This window comes from Peromyscus maniculatus, chromosome 20 (genome assembly GCF_049852395.1).
Source record: "Peromyscus maniculatus bairdii isolate BWxNUB_F1_BW_parent chromosome 20, HU_Pman_BW_mat_3.1, whole genome shotgun sequence".
Taxonomy (NCBI): Eukaryota; Metazoa; Chordata; class Mammalia; order Rodentia; family Cricetidae; genus Peromyscus; species Peromyscus maniculatus.
The window spans coordinates 20401751-20421056 of NC_134871.1; the positions used below are offsets into that span (position 1 = coordinate 20401751).

The 19306-nt window shown below is 38.1% G+C and overlaps 1 protein-coding gene and 1 long non-coding RNA gene across 9 annotated transcripts in view; one reads left to right on the plus strand and one right to left on the minus strand.

Moving 5' to 3' along the window:
• The window catches only part of Angpt1 (angiopoietin 1), a 256084-nt gene extending 248180 nt beyond the window's left edge, over positions 1-7904 (plus strand). For all 4 annotated transcript variants that reach the window (XM_006978712.4, XM_006978713.4, XM_076555800.1 and 1 more), the window contains one exon: positions 5361-7904. In XM_006978712.4, coding sequence (XP_006978774.2) covers positions 5361-5521 — 161 coding nt within the window. In that variant the 3' untranslated portion in view covers positions 5522-7904. The remainder of the gene's footprint in view (positions 1-5360) is intronic.
• LOC121824238 (uncharacterized) lies at positions 474-5618 on the minus strand. 5 transcript variants are annotated; one of them, XR_013046345.1, is made up of 5 exons: positions 5484-5618; positions 4964-5239; positions 4385-4526; positions 3088-3625; positions 474-1143 (listed from the first exon to the last, which is right to left on the minus strand). It is a non-coding gene; the product is annotated as an uncharacterized LOC121824238 (long non-coding RNA). The 5 variants fall into 5 exon arrangements; XR_006066048.2 differs by lacking the exon at positions 3088-3625; XR_013046346.1 differs by lacking the exon at positions 474-1143 and having other exon boundaries at positions 1534-3625; positions 4430-4526.
• Positions 7905-19306: the final 11402 nt, after the last annotated feature.

A 19306-nucleotide genomic window follows, 5' to 3' on the forward strand; every position in this document is an offset into this window, starting at 1 on the left:
TGTTCCTTGAAGCCGGCCATGCAGAGGGTCAAGTAAATGACACATAAAGTTAGCAAGTGACTTCTGCATCATTATCATCTTGGTGGTCGCAATGGTACCCAGCACTTTAGCCCAGCCTCACCCCATCCTCACTGAGGAATAGGAAAGTCTTACTTTCTGTGAAGACTCTCCTGCATATTGATGATTAGATTGTGTGCATTAACATGAATGAAAGAAATCCACAGATATATCTTTTCACTTCACTGTATGTTTTACCTTAAAAAAAGAAGTGCTGAGAGACGTGTTGTTTAGTATCAGAGGACTGGGAGAGTTAGATTTCCTGACTTTCAAATAAATTTGAACTTCCTGAGCAGAAAGTTTAAAATCCAATTTCTATTTTCTGGGCAGAGTTTCATTTATTAGTGATAAAATGTGAATTTTCTGCTTCAAAGATAAAAGGCTCAAATAATTTTAAAGTCTTGGGAAGCCTGAGATAGACATTGCAAAACTAACTTTTAATGAGTTAAGTGTAAATGAATTAGAAACATGCGTCTCAGATTTCTTATTAAAATATACACGAGGTTACAGGTTATAATGAAAAAATACTTGGCAAAGCCTATGTGAAGAGTTGCCAGTCTTCAAACATTTGAGACATTCTGTCAGTTCTTGCAATGACAAATGGAAGCTGCTTTCTTCTGGCCTCTACTTGCCACACTGAGTTCTTTTGAGCCTAAAGTGTCTTTCCCAGTATACCACTCAGAGCGTGTGGCAATGTGTGCTGCATATGCCTACTAATGCACGTAGGCATGAGCGTGTGTGTGTGTGTGTGTGTGTGTGTGTGTGTGATGGGGGAAAGCTGTGAGTGAGAGTGGGGGGGCAGAGGTCAATGTCAATGTCCTTTGTTGTTCACGTTTTACCTTTTGAGGGAGTCTCTCGATGAATCTGAGAACCATGATTAGGCTAGGCTAGCTTGCCAATGAGCTTCAGGGATCTGGCTGTCTCCACTCCACTAGTGCTGGGGTTAAGTCCTGCATTTCACATGGGTTTGGGGCATCTGAAATCAGGTCTTCATGTTTTCAGGCGGGCACTTTACTGACGGAGCCATCTCCTCATCCTCCCAGTTCACTTTATAATGCATTTCCTATTTGTTACTCCAACGAATGACTAGGACAAAGGACAGAGTTAATGATTTCTAATTCCTAAGTGCTACAATTCAAGCATCTTACATCTCACCAGATGCAAACCCAGCTCTGTCCCAGCAGGTATTCCTGCAGAACCTCATACAGGAAAACTGTATTTTACACAGTAGCTACTTATTTCAGTAACTTAACTTGTAGCTGCGAGACATTTGTGTACCTTACATTGACTACTCTTTATACCACCAGAATATATTCATTTAAAAGATCTGGCTATGATGAGCAATTTTTGTAAAAAGATAAAAAGTGAAAAAGAAACTATTAGAAATGTTTGACAAAAAGAAATGCCTCTGTTGCTTACTTGGCCTTAATGCAAATACCAAAATCTTGCTCAAAAGAAATGACAACTTCCTCTACATTGAAGTTCAGAATATTTTATAAAGAAACAAAAATATTCATGAGAAATATTTACATTTTGTTTTCTGTCATGTTAATTCATCAACTTAACTGTCATCGATTACTCCCTAATAGACTCTACTACCTGTGGCCACTGATCTCCTAAAGATAACAATACTTCAAGCCTGTATCCCTTATCATATCAAGACTATCAATAAACAATCAATATTAGATGCATAGGTACAGTGTTTTACACTATTATCACAGTGAACTGTACTCATTGGAATGTCAGTCTCATATTCATATTTTTCTAATAGACTTACTTGAAAAAATAAAGCAAAACATTGGTGCCTATGGCTTTATCTTTATTACTGCACCATAGGACCCAATGGAGCATGTGGCTCTTTTTGTTCCCACTCTAACCCTTACCACTGCATGTCTACATGGCATTAAGCACCTAGATGGAATTGTACAGGCTTCCAGAAGCAGTGAATCATATTGTTTGGTTTTAATTGTGCTGCAATATAATTGCTCAGACATAGTCCATGTATTATGAATGCCACTTTCGAAGAGTTCTTTAAACTCTCTGAGCATTGAAGTCTCTATTACAGTTTTTGTCTTGCTGTTTGAAGAACAAAACAAGAGACCACAGCAAATGTATCTTTACATAGTCAGTGGTACCATTAACTAAGCAGAAAATATCAAATACTATTGTTTTTGCTTAGGATTACTTTGTTTTTAACTGATGAGGTCCATAAAGGTTTTCTATCTACCAGTCAGCCACTCTCTTGGCTCTCCACTGTTCACAGAGAGTTTCCCAAACATAGTAACTAACTCTGTGTTCTCTCCCCTTGTTTTCCCCAAATCTCCTCCCCACTGGCACTCAGCAATCCCAGCTGCTGGCAGACATTCTCCTACTGCTCTTCTCGGGCACACACTGTATTTAGAATAGCTTTCTGGCCACTAATTCATGTTCCTGGATTCAATGTAAAGGGTAAATGAATAATTTTTGGAGCTTCTTGGCCAATTGGAGTCTCTAGCCTCTTTATTTCCATTCTATATGTTTTAATAGCTATCTCCTAATTTTTGACAATTTTTATCAATACAAATGCCCTGAAGTCAGAAATGTTGCTTTAGTTGACCCTTCATCCTCTGTGTCTGTCCATGGATGAGTATGTGTGAAATTGATTCTAGACTCGATTTTCTTGCTCATCATGCTAGTTAATATGCTCAGAATGGCTTTGGCAGACAATAGAAAAATACAGACTCTTCACATTTTGACTAAACATTTAAGCTGGCAGATCTGTTTCCTTTGGTTACATACAAGTTCCCATTGCTAGAGAATATTGTACTTGTTCACTTGATGATAGACAAGTAGTCTGGCTAAATTATAAATGTTTCCACAAAGATTGTTCAACTTTCTGAGGCCATTCTTAACCTTCATTTCCTGGAAGTCTCTTTGTTTACTGTGTGCCAGCCACAGTTAGGTTCTGTTTGTCTCTAAACACTTGCACTGGACCCCTCCATCTTCCTACTGGCATTTGCAGCAGCTGTAGGGGTCCCTAATCATATTCACCTAGTTGCCTGCTTCTCTTTCTTCAGACCTTATGAAACATCAGTTTCTTCCAAAAAAGGAAAAGTCGTTCTTTCCTTCTTAGCTATTTTCTTTATGGTGCTCCTGATTGTGACCAGTAATGACCTGCTTCATTCTGTTCATGCTTCTCAATGTGCATGTAGTTTTTGTGAAGGCAAGGATCATGGTTGTTGTGTTGAATATTGCATAACAACATTTGAATTAGGCAGGGAGTTAAATACAATAGGACCAAATATTTTATACAAGGGCATCCCTTACAACATCTTTGTAGTGAACTAAATCACTTCATAAAGAACACTTAGTCTGCATAGCCAGTGAGTGAGAAGCCTGGAGCCTCTCCATGCCATTTGCTTAGCAAGCCCAACTGGGTGATGTATTAAATATTTGCCCTTAGGGTAATGAACAAAAGCCTGGGTTATTTCATTCTGGAATCTGCTGAGTCTCCGGTGACTATTTCTCTCAGTGATGGTATTCTGGGACTGTTTCCAAAACGCCATCTTCATCACAATCACTTGTTTCACTAATTAGATAAAGTACACAGGACAGATTTGCCTTATTTTATCACAGGATACCTGTATCCTATCTCTTCCCTGAGCTCAACCAAAGTACCCCCATAACTGCAGCCTTCAGTGTCTCCCTTTACAGCTAGGCTGTGGTCTGTTTCCACACTTTTCCCCCCAGAACTGTTGTGACTTTCTATAAACCAGGTAGAGTGTACATTTTAGCGTCGGTCCCTGGTTGTAGCTCAAGGGATGATTCTTTGATTCTTCACTGCTTTCCTTAATGAGTAAGAGCCTTTGCTTACTTCAGCGACAGGGAGGGACAAGACTGAGTGATTGAGTAAGGTGACAGAAGAGTCCCAGGGATTACACAGGAAGGACAGAAGTTAAAACACAGAAGCAGCAAGGTGGAATTCAATTTCAGAGTTTCAGCTTGGTCCCTTAAAGGGAATCTTCTGGGTAGATCAACTCCTTAAAATTAGAATATCTTCTGCAATATAAATCATGTGTATTTACTACAATACTGACCAAATGTTGGGGAAATGATTTTAAGGAAGGAAAGATAGAATCATACAGTTCTTCCTTTTGTGCCAAACAAGAGCTTCCTTGTCCCTCGTGTTTGGACCATGTTAACATTCATGCTGTGTGCATGCAACATGGGATACAGGACCTCTCATAATCCATCAAACATACCTTACTGCTCCTCATATGGATGGGTGACTAATGCAGCTTGTTATGCCCCTGGTGTGACTTTATAAACATACCCCAGCTGCACTCACCTTCTAAAGTTGAAAGCAGGGGGAACTAATGTTACTTCATCTAACCTTTTCTGAGGTTTCTGCAAGACAATGCTCATGTTCCTGTCGGACAGCAGCTGGACAGCTTTCTCTTTCTTTAGCAATTAGTCCCTTAGGTACAGCTCTGCAATCAAATAGAGGTCAAGTGTATCCAAATAAAAATATTCTAGAATGTCTCTGGCATAAATCTCTCCCTACAGACTTCAATAGTGTTACTTCAGGAGAAAAGAACTATGATTTATCGGAGACGTCTAAAACTTTAGTTCATCAAGAAAATAGAGCTAGCTTGTTCAGTTATTCTAACATCCTGTGTAAGCTCTGGGCCGCCACATCATTTTTCGGCTTGTTCTCCTTCCACTACATTTAAAAACAATTTGAACAATCATAAATGAAATATTGCTAAATATGAGCTATATGGCCACTATTGGAAAAACTTCCATGTTGCTATAAATTATAGACAGGCTAGATACAATTTGAACTTCGTAGGGACTAGAGTATCCAGCTAATTTTAGGACCAATTCTTAACAAAATCATTAAGTTAATAGAAAATACTTTTCTTACCTTTTAAGTGACAGCTGTCTAAGCATCTGACATCACGCTGATAATTGTTCTGTTCTCAGTTACAGATGTAAGATGCAATTCTGAATTTGTATCCAGGCCTGACTTTATCTTAAAATCCAAGCTTAGAGGCTCTGCATAATTACAGTGGGAAGTGTAGTCCCAGCCCTTCACACTGAAAGTTGGTTTGCATGAGTTTCCTTCATTCCGATTACTTGCACTTGTTCAAAAAGCGTCATTTGCGTCGCTTCTGCTGGGGTGGTACTGTTTTAGTGCTTCCTGTTTGCAGAGAATCAGAAAAAGTGTGAGCAATACCTCATCAATCAAGCCAGTCTCTTTCCAATGTTAAGCCTGACTCACTTCTGTTTCTTATTTTCCCTCCCATTGGCTCATTTTTCAGGTTGGTGGTTTGACGCCTGCGGCCCCTCCAATCTAAATGGAATGTTCTACACTGCGGGACAAAATCACGGAAAACTGAATGGGATAAAGTGGCACTACTTCAAAGGGCCCAGTTACTCCTTACGTTCCACAACCATGATGATCCGGCCCTTGGATTTTTGAAAGCACCATGCCAGGATTAGAAATCTGCAAAGAACTCTGGGGATGCTCCCTGAGGAGAAGTTTTCTTGGAAGCTTCAGAAGCAAACAGCATTGTCTCCCTTCCAGCAGCAAGTGGTTCTGTGATGTCACCAAGGTTCTTGACTATGGATTTGGAGCATTCTGAGTTCCAGAAAGTCTCCACTTGGGTCACTGGGTTCTAGTGAATCCTTTCCAGAGAACGCCACTCACTGTCATGCTTTAAAAAGGGAGGAAACTGCTCAGCTCGCCGCACTTCAAAGTGCTACTGGATCATATTTTGAACCTATAACACCCTGATGATAAATGCAGCTTGTTTCATGTAAAACCAAATGAAGAATAAACAGCAAAGAACATACATGAAAAAAATAATAATGGGAGCAGGACTGCCCGATCTGTTGACGACAGATTGCAGTGGTGAAGTGGTGTCATTCTAGGAAATCTTGCTAACACATAACATAGATGTCACCGCACAAGTGTGACACAAAGAACAGCCTTGTCCTCTGAATTGGCTAAAAGTTAGTTGGCTTCAGAAGCCCTTTTCAAGTGTCATTCTAGTCGATTTCAGTTTTCCCATGTTCAAGTGTAAATGCCGTCCTTGAAAGTCATGGTACAACACAGTACATGGAGGGTAATAGTGAGAGGTAGGAAGGTGCCCAAGGTCTCTGAGTTTGGGGAATACCATTTTCAGAAGAGTTAAAATATACCAAGAGTGAATACAGCAGGTAAAAATTACTCTCATGCTACAGTATTCATTTACATTGAAAATTGATTTGTTGATATGCAAATATGTTTAGAGCCTGAGTATATATAAAAATGGAAACTTTATTATCCAGTTTCTAAAGCAGCATGCATGCAGTCAATGGTCTCCTTGATGGTATATAGGAAAGCAGTATGTGGAGTACTTCAGTTGGAACAGCCCATTGTACAGATCTTCTGACATGTATTTGCATATCTATGGCATCATTATTTTTAAAATGTTTTAAAAGGTCTTTAATTCTTCATCCAGATATTTTGTGCTAATTTAATTTTTTTCTTAATTAACTGCAGTGTACTTACAAAAAGCACCCTGCTCCAGTTCTTTACAAAAGTTACACTTTGAAGTCTAAAAAGAATGGAAGAATTTTAAATATCGTTGTACATAGCACATTAGACTCTTCCATGTTAAACTCAATACCTGTTTAATCTGGAATATATAATGTTGTCTTCAACTGATGAGTATAAATATAAGTGTTCAAAGACATTTACTATACTACTTGATTAAATATATGACTCTTCGCATTATTTTTATCTCCTTCAGGCTCTGTTTCTTCAAGTAATTTGTATCTTGTAAAATAATATTAGTGGAGAAAATTGGCATAACTCCTTATATATGAGAGATATAAAAACATCACTGTCATTTGACTAGGAAACTTCTGATTGTTAGCTGCTATAAGTGCCTTAGTTAAGATGTCTTTATGGCATAATCTATTGTAGTTTTGGACACATGTTTTTGTGACAACTTGATGTTACTGCAGTATTCTTTCAAGAAGTGCTCTTTGTCTACAAATGGTCAAGGTTACATTAGAAAAAAATGTAATCCAACATGATTTACTATGAAATAAGAAAACTAAAATACACAGCAGTTCTGCTTTCTCAGAAAAGAAAGATTTTCTGTGAAATACAAATTTCAAAATACCAGTCTTGGTAATTGCATCCATAATGCCTTACTGGCTTTCCTCCATCAGGGAGAATAAAGCTATTCATGGTTTTAAGAAAAAGGTTTTTCAGTGTTTACCATCAAGTCTTTCTTATATTTATATGTCTGTATGAAATACTGTTTTTTGCCTTACAAGTGGTATGTTCAGGAATTACAGAGTTTTTCTAACATTAGTGACTCCCTCAGAGCTCTCTTAAGCCTCTCGCCCTAAAATCCTTGTTTTCATTTAGGTGAAGGAAAAGGAATATTTTTGTGGTTCTGTTTGTTCTTGTTGTTCCCACAGATGTTTTAAAACCAGTCTTGGATTAGGTATACTGTTTTTCAATCCATATTACAAAAATAAAGTGAAATAATGAGAAAAAAGCACAGTATTTACTGTTTTTCTATTTGGATTTGAGAAATGAGATATTATTTCCAATTATTTATAATAAAGCAGTATAAATGTTTAGTGACTCCATTGTGTACATTGTATAATGCCAACATGTCTGTAGCAATTTGACTTGCATAGCTTTTGCATTTAATTATTTCAGGATAAAATAATTAGATACTAGAATTTTGTCTTTCAATTTCTATTTCAATAAAAGTTGTGTGGTTTCTATGAAAATCTCTTCATAACAGTTACAACATTATTTGTTTTAAATAAAATTGAAAATAATGTGTGCAACTTCATCTTGTTTTAATTATACATTTTATAAAACTTAACTTCACAATCTATACAAGTATGGAATCACTGTAAAAATTACCAGATGAACTAAAGCCTCAATACTTGAAAAAATTTCATTATGGGAGGCAATAGGAAAGTCATCCATTAGAATGGTAGACCGATATGTTGGGTCTTCATCCTACATCTGTACTTTATGGTTTTATGTTTGCCCTGACAATTATCAGTTTCTGTATTGTCATGCAGCAATTGGTGATCTCTCTCTGTGTGTGTGTGTGTGTGTGTGTGTGTGTGTGTGTGTGTGTGTAAAAAGATAATTCATTTGAATATCTGAGTTTGGCATAAAAGGGAACAGGAAAGTACATATAAGAAATACAACTCATCCCTAGGCCTTACATCCTCTGTGTGGACTTACTAGTTATATACATAACTAAAAGTGAGTGATTTGATACCTCTGTTCTTCATCCTGCTCCATCACCACCACATTCATTCAACCCTTCACTAATTTCAATGTTGATTGCTGGAAAGACAGATTTTCTTCTGCTTCTCCCTTCCCAGGACAGACTAATGAGAACTTAGAGACCACAGAGGACAAGGCCAACTTTACCAGCTGAGACCACCCTAGACCACCATTTCCAGCTGACTTGTGGACAGTTATAAATCCTTGAGTCATCTCAGCTGAGGTCAACTGAGCTTGGCTCAGATCAACGTAATCCCCTAGATAGCACACATCACCTGTGAGAAAAGGATGAAGTGGGTATCTTATGACACATTATTTTGGAGTGTTTTGTTAAATATCAATAGCTGACTGATACAGTGCACACCTGTCCTCACTCATGCACCCACCGTCATTCTGAGGATGATCTTTTTATTCAGTCCGTATGTGCAAAATAACCCTCTAGGCTGCATCAAAATATTAGGGATTGTTGACCCTTTTTCTGAGAAAATCCTTTTTTTTAATCATCTTACCATTTATTTTTTCTTCTGTTGAAAATAGATTCTTTTCTCACATAGTACAATCTGATAATGATTTCCTCTCCCTCCATTCTTTTAGTTCCTCCCCACCTTCCTGCCTTTTCAGATCCACTTCCTTAATTGTGACCATCCACTTCTATATATACCATTGGCCTCTCTTTACTTGTCTGACTATTACAGTCCTTTACTTTATTTTAAGAGATTGTTTCCAGTTTTTATTGTTTGAGTGCAAGGGTTTGAACCCAGGGTCTTATATATAGTAGAAAAGCATTCTGTACCTAAGCTAGCTATATTCTATTATTATTATTATTATTATTATTATTATTATTATTATAATCATCATCATCATCATCATCATCATCTTTTTTAAGTTGGGAACAGGTTTTACTGAGCAACTCAGACTGGCCTTGAACCCATTATATAACACAGGCAGACCTTCAGCTTACAATCAAAAAGATATCTTTTACTTATTTTTATTTCTCCACAGTGCCTGAAAAAAAAAACAACTTTTTTTTTTTTGTTGAGTAGAATTGAATGTTTGAAGAAACTGAAAAATCTATGAATGGTACAGGCAAAAGCTGAAAAAGACTTAGATTTCTGTTTTTCCAAACCCACTTTACTTGAGACAGGATCTCTCACTCACGGTTGCACATGCTAGCTTAGCTGGATGGCAAGCTTCCAGGAATTCTCCTGCCTCGGTTTCTCAGCTTAGGGTAGAAAGGCTATCATTACCAGCTCCCACGCCTATTTTTATGTGGACTCAAGGAAATCTAAAATCAGATCCTCATGGTTACATATCAATCATTTTACTCACTGAGCTGTCTCTCCAGCCCTGTAATGATTGTTTTTTTTATGTTTGTTGTTATTGTTATTTAAGACCAGCCCTAGGGTATAAAATTCCACTGATGCCTAGTTTACAGTTGGCTTGGCTCTTCTAATGTAGTCAAGGTCAACATTTTCTTCCTTTTCCTCTCACCATTATTTTATCAATTACTTGCTAAGCATCTGCCATCGGGTTTATTGAAAAGAACCTAATAAGGGGATTTCTAGGAAAAACTGAAATTCAACAAGTTATTACATCTCACTTGTTTTCAGAAGAGAATACAGAGTGAAAGAGAACTTGATGAAACACTCAGTGAAACATGAGGAGTCCTAAGGAGCAGGCAGGCAAAGGACTGAAAACGAAAGCATGGAAGGAAAGACAGGAGGAAAGACAGGGAGCAACGGGGCCATAGATGTTGTTGAGTACATTGCATTAGGGATGCTACCACACAGGGGCAGTACTACAGTTGCACGGTGTCCACTGGTTTTATCGTTCGAGAAGCCCTTGGTCATTTTTGAGAGCAGTGTTAAGAAAGGTAGAGCTTCAGCTTCCGATCCCATGGCAGGAATAGCATGGCCTCGAGGACAAGAGTGGTATCTATCTTGATTTCCAGAGCAGCAGAGTTGACCGGGAACCCGAGAGAAATGCAGAATCTTGGGTCTCAACCTACAGAACTGAATACATTTAATGAGATGCTCAAATGGCTTGAAGGCATTGATGTTTGAGAACCTTTAGGTTAAATTGAGTTTCAAAGAAGGTGGTTGAGAGTGGAAGGAAATGGGAAGTACGGAGATAATGAATAGGAAGTAGTGATAGCTTTCAAAATGCCATGTGCTTGGATGGATTTCCATGACAAAAAAATGAAATGAAGTAAAATAAAAACCCTTTAGTGTTGAGAAGACAGATAAATGGGTGAAGTGTTTGCTCCACAAATGGAAGGAGCTGGGTTTGAATCTCTAAAACACACATAAAAGCCAGGTATGTAGCACAAGTATCTATAATCTCAGACCTACCACCAGAAGATGAGAGGCAGATTCAGGAGTCTCTCGAGAGGCGTGGTAGCTGGGCAGCCTGGCATGTACAGTGGAAAACAGAGATCCAGTCCCACAGTATGAGGAAAAGGTAGAGTTTGACGTCCACATCCATGTCATGTCCTGAATGCACATATACATACACAACACACACACACACACACACACACACACACACACACACACACACACACACAACGAGAATGAAGGTCAATATAATAATCATAACAACAACAATAATAATAATAAATGAATAATACCACCACTTAACTTTAAAGCTTCATTCTGTCATATAAGTAACTACATGACGTTATGACATCTGTGTGTAATTCAGCTTATAACAGTTGTGTCTGTAAATGTGAACACCCATAAAACCTTTTCTCCTCTTTGAAGTCCACCTTAATTATCTCAGACTCCTTACCGAGTATGCCCTGGAGTTATTGTGAGTCTGGTGGTTTATTACCACAATAAAGAGAATGTCACAGTAAAATGAGCAACGGAGTTTTTTGTTGTTATTGTTGTTTCTGGGTACATATGTTTCATTTATACTCTACTATATAATTAAGTATATCTGAAATAACATTAGACAGCAATATTGTTGTAAACAACAGTGTATATAACTTGATTAATACTTCATTGCTAAAGAGTGTTCACAATCATCTGAGACGTCAGTGGGTCATAATCCTGTTGGTGGAGGCTCTCATGGCGATGCTAATGGAAGCCAACTAATCAATGTTTGTGTTTGCTGGAGGGTGGATTATCTGTTGCTTAAAATAAGCCAGTGCTATATTTGAATCAATTTACTTTTCTTCTCCTAAGAGTGTTCTCTGTAGCATGTAATGCTGTTTGATTATAGGTTATCAAGATCAGAATTTCATTCGGAACCTCTGAAATCAACTGGGGTGATAAAACTGCAGATCCTTCGGTGTCACTTCTACGAGGTCCACAGCCGTCTTCAGGAAGAATGGATTCTATCTTAGGACCGCTCTTTCTTTGCTCATCTAGAAGTAACTCTCCCCCCTTTCTTTTTTGTTTTGAGGTTGCAGCAGTTCAACCACGTGCTCAGTCTTGGCTCCCAGTTCTAGGTTAGTTCGAGTTTCTACCACACCGGAATCACTTCCTGTGCAACAGTCTTGAGCCCTCCAAACTTATATCCCAGAGGCTTGGAAAGAACTTCTCCAGACTCCACTTAGTGTTGCCTTATTGCCCTTCTTTCCTGAACCAAAAATGTTTTTACTAAGCATGGCGGTTGGCTCCTTCCCAATCTTCTTCAATTTATTTGGCCTAAATATTTTAGACATATCACTGTAGGCTTGTGGGAATGTAGTCCTTAAAGAATATGGATTGGAAGTCAAAAATCCCTTCTTGACCTACAGGCTGCCAAACATAAGCTGTGTTAGCAGGCATGAAGACAGTAATGGTTTCATCGTACTTCTCCCTAAGAACTATTAGGTGGGCAGATACATTGCCAATGGGCATTGATACTTTGAAAGCCATCTTCCTTGCTAAACTGAAGATCTCAACAGTGAGATGAAGATATTCAGTCACCATGTTGCAAACAGATGTGCTATCATCTGGGCTCTGATGTTCCATTTAGAACACACAAGCAGGGAAGATTTTTTTTTTTAATAATGACAGATATTTTCAGAATGGCAAATGACTTAAAGTTGACCTAAAGTTGCCAGCCTCAGCCAAGAGTGTTAACCTGAACTTAGAAGCTTCAAAGTCAGGCATTAACTGCTTCTTCACCTGCTTTTCCATTTAGCGTCCACATTGAAAACCTACTGTTTGATCCAACCCCATTTACCTCAGGTAGAACTTTTGGAATAGCTTGCTGCTGCCACCCTACTGGCACTTGCTTCACCTTGAATTTGCATGTTAAAAGACATCTTACCTCCTTAAATTTCAAAAAAGCCACCTCAGTTACCTTTACATTTTTCTTTGGATGTTTACCTACCTGTCTCTCAGCCTTTGTACAAAAAAAGGAATACTTCAGATTCTCCTCCTGGTTAGATCCATGGCTTAAGAGAATGCAGTGGGCGGTTGGACCTGAAGCAATGAGGCTGCTCAGTTTTCTTGTCATCTGTGTGTTCAGTAGAGTAATGCTTCTTAATTTCCTTCAAGGACTTATCCTTTGCATTTACAACTTGGAATGCTTGACACAAGCAATCTCAGATCTCTCCTTCCTCACTTAAACTTGGTTATTTCTACCTTTGACTGAAAGTGAGAGCTATGAACTCTTCTTATATTTGATCACTTAAAGTCTACTCTGTAGTCATTGAGGAATGTGGTATTGTGTTCCCCCAAGTATTGTGCAAGCTAATAAACTTATCTGGGGTCAGAGACAGAGCAGCCAGAATATTAAACATAAAGGATAGGCAGTGGTAGCACACGCCTTTAATCCTAGCATTCCAGAGGCAGAAATCCATGTGTTCAAGGATACAGACAGACATGGTGACTCATCACACCTTTAATCCCAGAAAGCAAGCCTTTAATCCCAGGGGGTGGTGGTAGAAAGCAGAAAGGTATATAAGGCGTGAGGACCAGAAACTAGGAGCATTTGGCCTGGTTAAGCATTTGGCTGGTTAAGCATTTGGCTGGTTAAGCTTTTAGGTTTTGAGAAGCACAGTTCAGCTGAGACCCATTCTGGATGAGGCCTCCAGTCTGAGGAAACAAGACCAGTTGAGGATCCGGTGAGGTGAGATAGCTGTGGCTTGTTCTGGTTCTCTGTCCTTCCAGCATTCACCCCAATAACTGGCTCAGGTTTGATTTTATTAATAAGAACTTCTAAGATTCCTGCCACAGATGAGTCTGATTTCATTGATGAGTCTGTGGTCATTTATGAGTCTGGTTCTGCCTCTAAGAATAAGAGTACTAAAGAAAGAGGACAAACCTGAGGATAAACCTACATGCATTAACAGAGAATGTAGAACACATAGAACACTATACACTAACATCACTGTCTTCTCTAGGGGTGGTTCATGGTGCCTCTTAATGGTTAGAATATTAACATCAAAGATTACTGACCACATAACACTATGGAAAAATAAAAATTAAAAAGTTTGAAATACCAAAAAAGAAAGAGAGAACTGAGATGCCAAAAACTTTCAATTTATTTATCTTTAAAAAAAAATCTGTGAAGCACAATAAACATATATAATAAAGCATGCCTGGACTCATCTTGTTTCTGTACTCCGACTACATTTTACTTTTGCTTATTGTGTTTTTTTTTTTTTTAATGAGAATGGCCCCCATAGACTTCTTTGTATGTTAGAATGATTGATGCCCAGGTAGTGGAACGGTTCCAAAAGAATTAGGAAGCATGGCTGTACATCAGCTATTGCTCCAATGTCATGCATGCTGCATCCTGCTGTTGTGACCATGCGCTAACCCCCTAAAACTGTTAGCAAGCCTCAAATTAAGTTGTTTCTTTTATAAGCATTTTCTTGGTCATGGTGTCTCGTCACAGCACCTGAACACTAACTAAGACACTTATATTACAAAATTTCCAGTTTTGCTTTGCTCAATTGTTGATATCCTTGTTCTCTTGAAAGGTGAGTTGGTTGTTCCAGTGACAAATTTGCTTAGCTTCTGTGTTAATAAAACCCAGAATTGTATCTAAAATTTTTCTTCAACCCAGTTAAGTGTTGAAATACCAAATTATTTGCTGTGCTGTTCATTTCTGTTGTAGATAGTAAAATACTTGAGTTCTTGTTCTTGGTCGTGTGTGTGTGTGTGTGTGTGTGTGTGTGTGTACACGTGTATACATGTGTGTGTTTGTGTGTGTGTGTGTGTGTGTGTGTGTGTGTATGTTAAAGGTCCCTGCAAAACACTTGGTGATAAATAATGCTCAGTTAAAAAATAATGAATGAACACGTGAAACATATATAAAACAACAAGATCTCAAAATAGTCTGCCAAGCCCTCCCCCCTCCAGAGTTTATATTTCAAAAAAAAATCCTTCTAACTTTTAAGGAAAAGATCATAAAGGCACATGTTTTCCCCTAAACATCAAAGAGTTCATGTAAAAAGGACATCAGAATATTTATGTGCTAATGAGAATCATGTGGACTTCATTTCCTCAGAATTAAAGTAGTTCTTTTTTTTTTTTTTCACATGAAGGAAAGTAACCATAAGTGAGCCCTGGATGCTAGCATAGCAGAACCACTGTACAGTGAGGATGTTTATGATGAAGAAAGTGCTGATTAGTCGGCAAGCAGAGACCTTGACTCGACTCAGTCTCTTTTTTTTTAACCCCTTGACTCTAAAATATCAAACCCAGGACCATGATGATATTTCTTGGGGTGGTAGAGAGGGGGAGATACAGGAATTCCCCTTGTTATAAAAAGACAAAAGTTACCATTGTGGTTTCAGCTAGACTGAAATTGCTTTTGCAATTCAGTAGGGGTAGGGGTGAGCCACTTGGAGAATTACCTGGTACACGTAGAGAAACCAGAAAATCCCATCCACTATCTCTGGGAAAATCTGGGTCAAGATTAGCCTAGGAGCAAACTTTTGGTGACCCAGACATTTCCCTCTACGTGGTAGGGACATTTACCTAAAACTGCCCCCTGAATCTCTTCCTTCCTTCCTTTCTTTATAGCATACCTGGTACTGATCAAGCTTGGAGTACTAAATAGTTAATATCTCAATAAATGGACTTCAACCTATGAATGACATTTTGTAGATAAATACCCTGCCTCTTCCCCCTGTTAAGGGAATTGTGGCTGTATTCTAACTGTTCTCCCAGGTTTGGTTTTGTTGCTTGGTTTTGTTTTTTGAGCCCCAATTACTAATTTTTTTGTATTTTAACAATAATATGTTGTCTTATTTATAGCAATATATATAATAAATATATAACATATAATAATATATAATAAATAATAATATATAATAAATATATAATAAATAATATTATATAATACTATATTAATATATAATAAACTATAAATAATAAAGTATTTATTAAATAATCCTATGATAAAATGATTTGATGTTTTGAAAAAATACTAACAAATACACCATTCATTGTCTTATTTGAAATCCTTATTGGCATTTCCTCACCAAGAAAAGCTGCTTGCCCTTTGGTATATCATACTCTACTTCTGTCAGGGTGTATTCATGACAATTGTAGAGACTATTCCTGTCTCATAGAAGAAAGACTCTCCATAAAAATTGTCTCAGAGACCCTTTGAAGATAGAGGGAACAGGTGCTGTGTTAAAGCAATCATCTCAAAATCAGTTGTGAATTCTATTATCTTTATTTCACTCACCATTATACATCCCTTTATTAAGTTTTCTCATATATATATATATATATATATATATATATATTCATCTCTAGATTCACAGTAGAGATAACAAAGACAAGGATTTGTGCCCACTCTGAAACACATTATAAGGGAGGGGGAAATGACCCTTCCTGAGGCAGTTTTGAGCATGGCCTTGGGGAATCAGAAACTCCCCAAGAAGGATGTGAGTTATAATAGCTTACCATACCACCCTTCCTTGTGACAAGTCGCTTCCTTACTTGTAGCCTGGGAATATTTAAGTATTAAAAGAGTCATGATATTTGTACAGAATGTTCCCTTAATTTAATTGTGCCCTAATTTAAAATGTAGCAGACACATCAGTCCAGGGTGAGGACAATGACCTCCTTCACTTTGGTCCTTCTGCTCTGGCATGCCTGTCTTTGGTCCTTGCACTCTGCAGTTATGGCATGCCTGTCCCTGCTTCCTAGGCATTTCTGCTGCCCATAACTGTTCCCACCCACAATGTACTCAATCCTTTAAAGTATAGCACTCAGGCTTCAAACTAATGCAAATTCAAACTGTGTTTTAGCATTATTATTTCAGTGGTAAACATTTATTTGGCTTTTAGTATTTCCAGATATAATATTATTTCCCAACATAAAAACAATATCTTCGAAGAAACATTTTAACAAAATGTTTATTTCAAACTGCCACATTGTTTTGTGTTAATGCATTGAGCTGTCTGCTCAGTGTCTCAAACAACTGAAATCAGTCTCATCAGACTGTGTTCTGTTTTGGAACTCAGGGTCCTCTTCCAAGCACTCTGCTGGTAGAATTCATTTCCTGGGGCCACAGAATTCAGGTCCTACTTTCTTGCTGGATATGAGCTCATGGCTACTCTTTGGACAGATTATCTTAATGAGTTTGGTTTAATTGTATAGGCCCTTCAAATCTATGTCCAGAGGTCAGATACAGGAACAAAATTTAGCACATTCACTTTGATGTCAGGTAAGGTGAGCTCAACAGGAGAGAGGAAGTATTTGGCAGCCTCATAGAAATCTGCCCACCATGCATGCAAACCAATTGTATCATAATTCTGACAGATAGGTAAAGGATTAAAGACAGTATTGTACACTGAATAGTGATGCTAGGAGTTGAGCTAGCATTGTGACTTGCACCTTACCCTGTCCATTTTTCCTGTCACATGTAGTCATTTGGCATTTAAAATATGGTTGATCCAACTTGAGAAGGGATAGAAAATGTAGTTTACATGTAGAAAGTTAAGTAATTTTTTAAAGGATATGTTCATTCATTTTTATATTCATTAATTTTATACTTCGTTAGTTTCTTGAATATATAGGGTTAAGTACATATTATTTTAATCCATTCATCTGTTCTCTTTTCTACTCTTTTTAATGTATAGACTAGAAAAATTGAACTTCTACATCACATGCCATATATGTTTCTTTTTTTATAGAAACAGACATCCAGAAATATAGATCCTAGATGCACACCCTAGCACAGTATCAGTGACAATGCTTAATGTTGTAGTTTATGTAGGGTCTCACAAACTCATACAGGATACATGCATTTTACCAGTAAAGAAATAAAAGTGTGGCCTGGGGACCATAGCTTAGTAGTAGATGGATTTCCTAGTAAGTTCTGGGTTCAATCCTGGGCTGAAAGAGGAGAGGGCAAAGAAGCACTCAGGGAAGGAAAGGAAAAACAGTGGAGAGAAGAAAAAAAGGAAGTGAGAGAAGAGATATAATGGTGCAGAGGACATGAGAGGGGTGTGCAGGGAATGAGAGGAGAAAGGGGGAGAGAAAGGAGTGAGGAGGGGATAAGAGGGGTATATAGGAGAATGAAGTGATTAGGAGGGAAGTGAGAGGATAAAGAGGGGAGTGAGAGATGTAAGGAGAAAGGGAGACTGAAGAGGTGAGAGGGGAAGGTGTAGAGATGAGAGAAGAGGAAAGGAAGGGAGGGGAGAGAAGGGGAACAGAGAGGAAGGGAGGAGAGAGGAGGAGAGGGGGAGGGGAGGGGAGAGGAGAGGAGAAGGAAGCAGAAGGGAGGAGAGGAGAGGGGAGCAGAAGGGAGGAGAGGAGAGGAGGGGAGAGGGGAGGGGAGGAGAGAGGAGAGGAGAGGGGAACAGAAGGGAGGAGAGGAGAGGAGAAGAGAGGACAGTGGTGTTTTTTCTGTATTCATGAAGAAATTTTATCATCAATAACTATGCCGAAATGTAGTTTTGGTGCCTTTAGTATTTCATGCCTTCTAGCTTACAAGCTAGCCTTGATAAAATAGTTTCAGTTGCTGTGGATATCGCTCTGTATAAATAAAATGCTGATTATCCAGTATCCAGGAAGGAAATATATGTGAGAGAAGCAGAGAAGAAAATTCTGGGAAGTAAAAGGCGGAGGCAGAGAGAGACTGCCAGCTGCAGCCATGACAAGCGAGATGTAAGGTACTGGTAAGCCACGAGCCACGTGGCAACTTATAGATTAATAGAAATTGATTAATTTAAGATATAAGAACAGTTAACAAGAAGCCTGCCATGACCACAGTTTGTAAATAATATAAGCGTCTGTGTGTTTATTTTATAAGTAGGCTGTTGGATTGCTGGGACTTGGTGGGAACCAGAGAGAAAACTCCAGCTATATTCAGTCTTCCAAATAAAGAACAAGATCAATCATAAAATGCCCTTCTCAGTTTAACATGTCATATCAATTCACAATTGGATTATAAGTCCTATCACATCATTCTTTATGTGCAGAAACATCCTGTTCATTTCCTAAAACATGTATTCTATTGCACAAAATCTTTAAAAGAAAATGCCATACCTGACCTAAAGTAATTTTACATAAATCTCATTAAATATGAACAACAGCTAAATAGAAATAAATATTCACTTAAGATTTAAACATATTGCATACAATCTCACCTAACAGAAATTGGGGATGGGCACTAACAACTTTGGATAAAAAGTCTCTATTATATGTAATGTAGAATCACTTTGGGTTTTGATTCTGTTTGCAAAACTGTAAATTTATGCCTCATTTTTCAGCTGCTGAAATTACCTCAAATACTGTTGAAGTCACCATGTTCTCTACCCATAGGCATCTGCCATTCTGGACACAGGTCTAAAAACTGAACTGAAAATAAATCCCAATTGCACTGTTGCAAGTGTATTCAAGTACAAGCACTTTTCCCATTATGGGAAATTCCACTATGGATTTGGATCCTGCTACCTTAAGTGAATTCTATTTTCTGCCCTATATCCATGGCTGTTAGGAATCATGGTAAAATCCCTACAATTGGACTAATCTCCCTGAACCA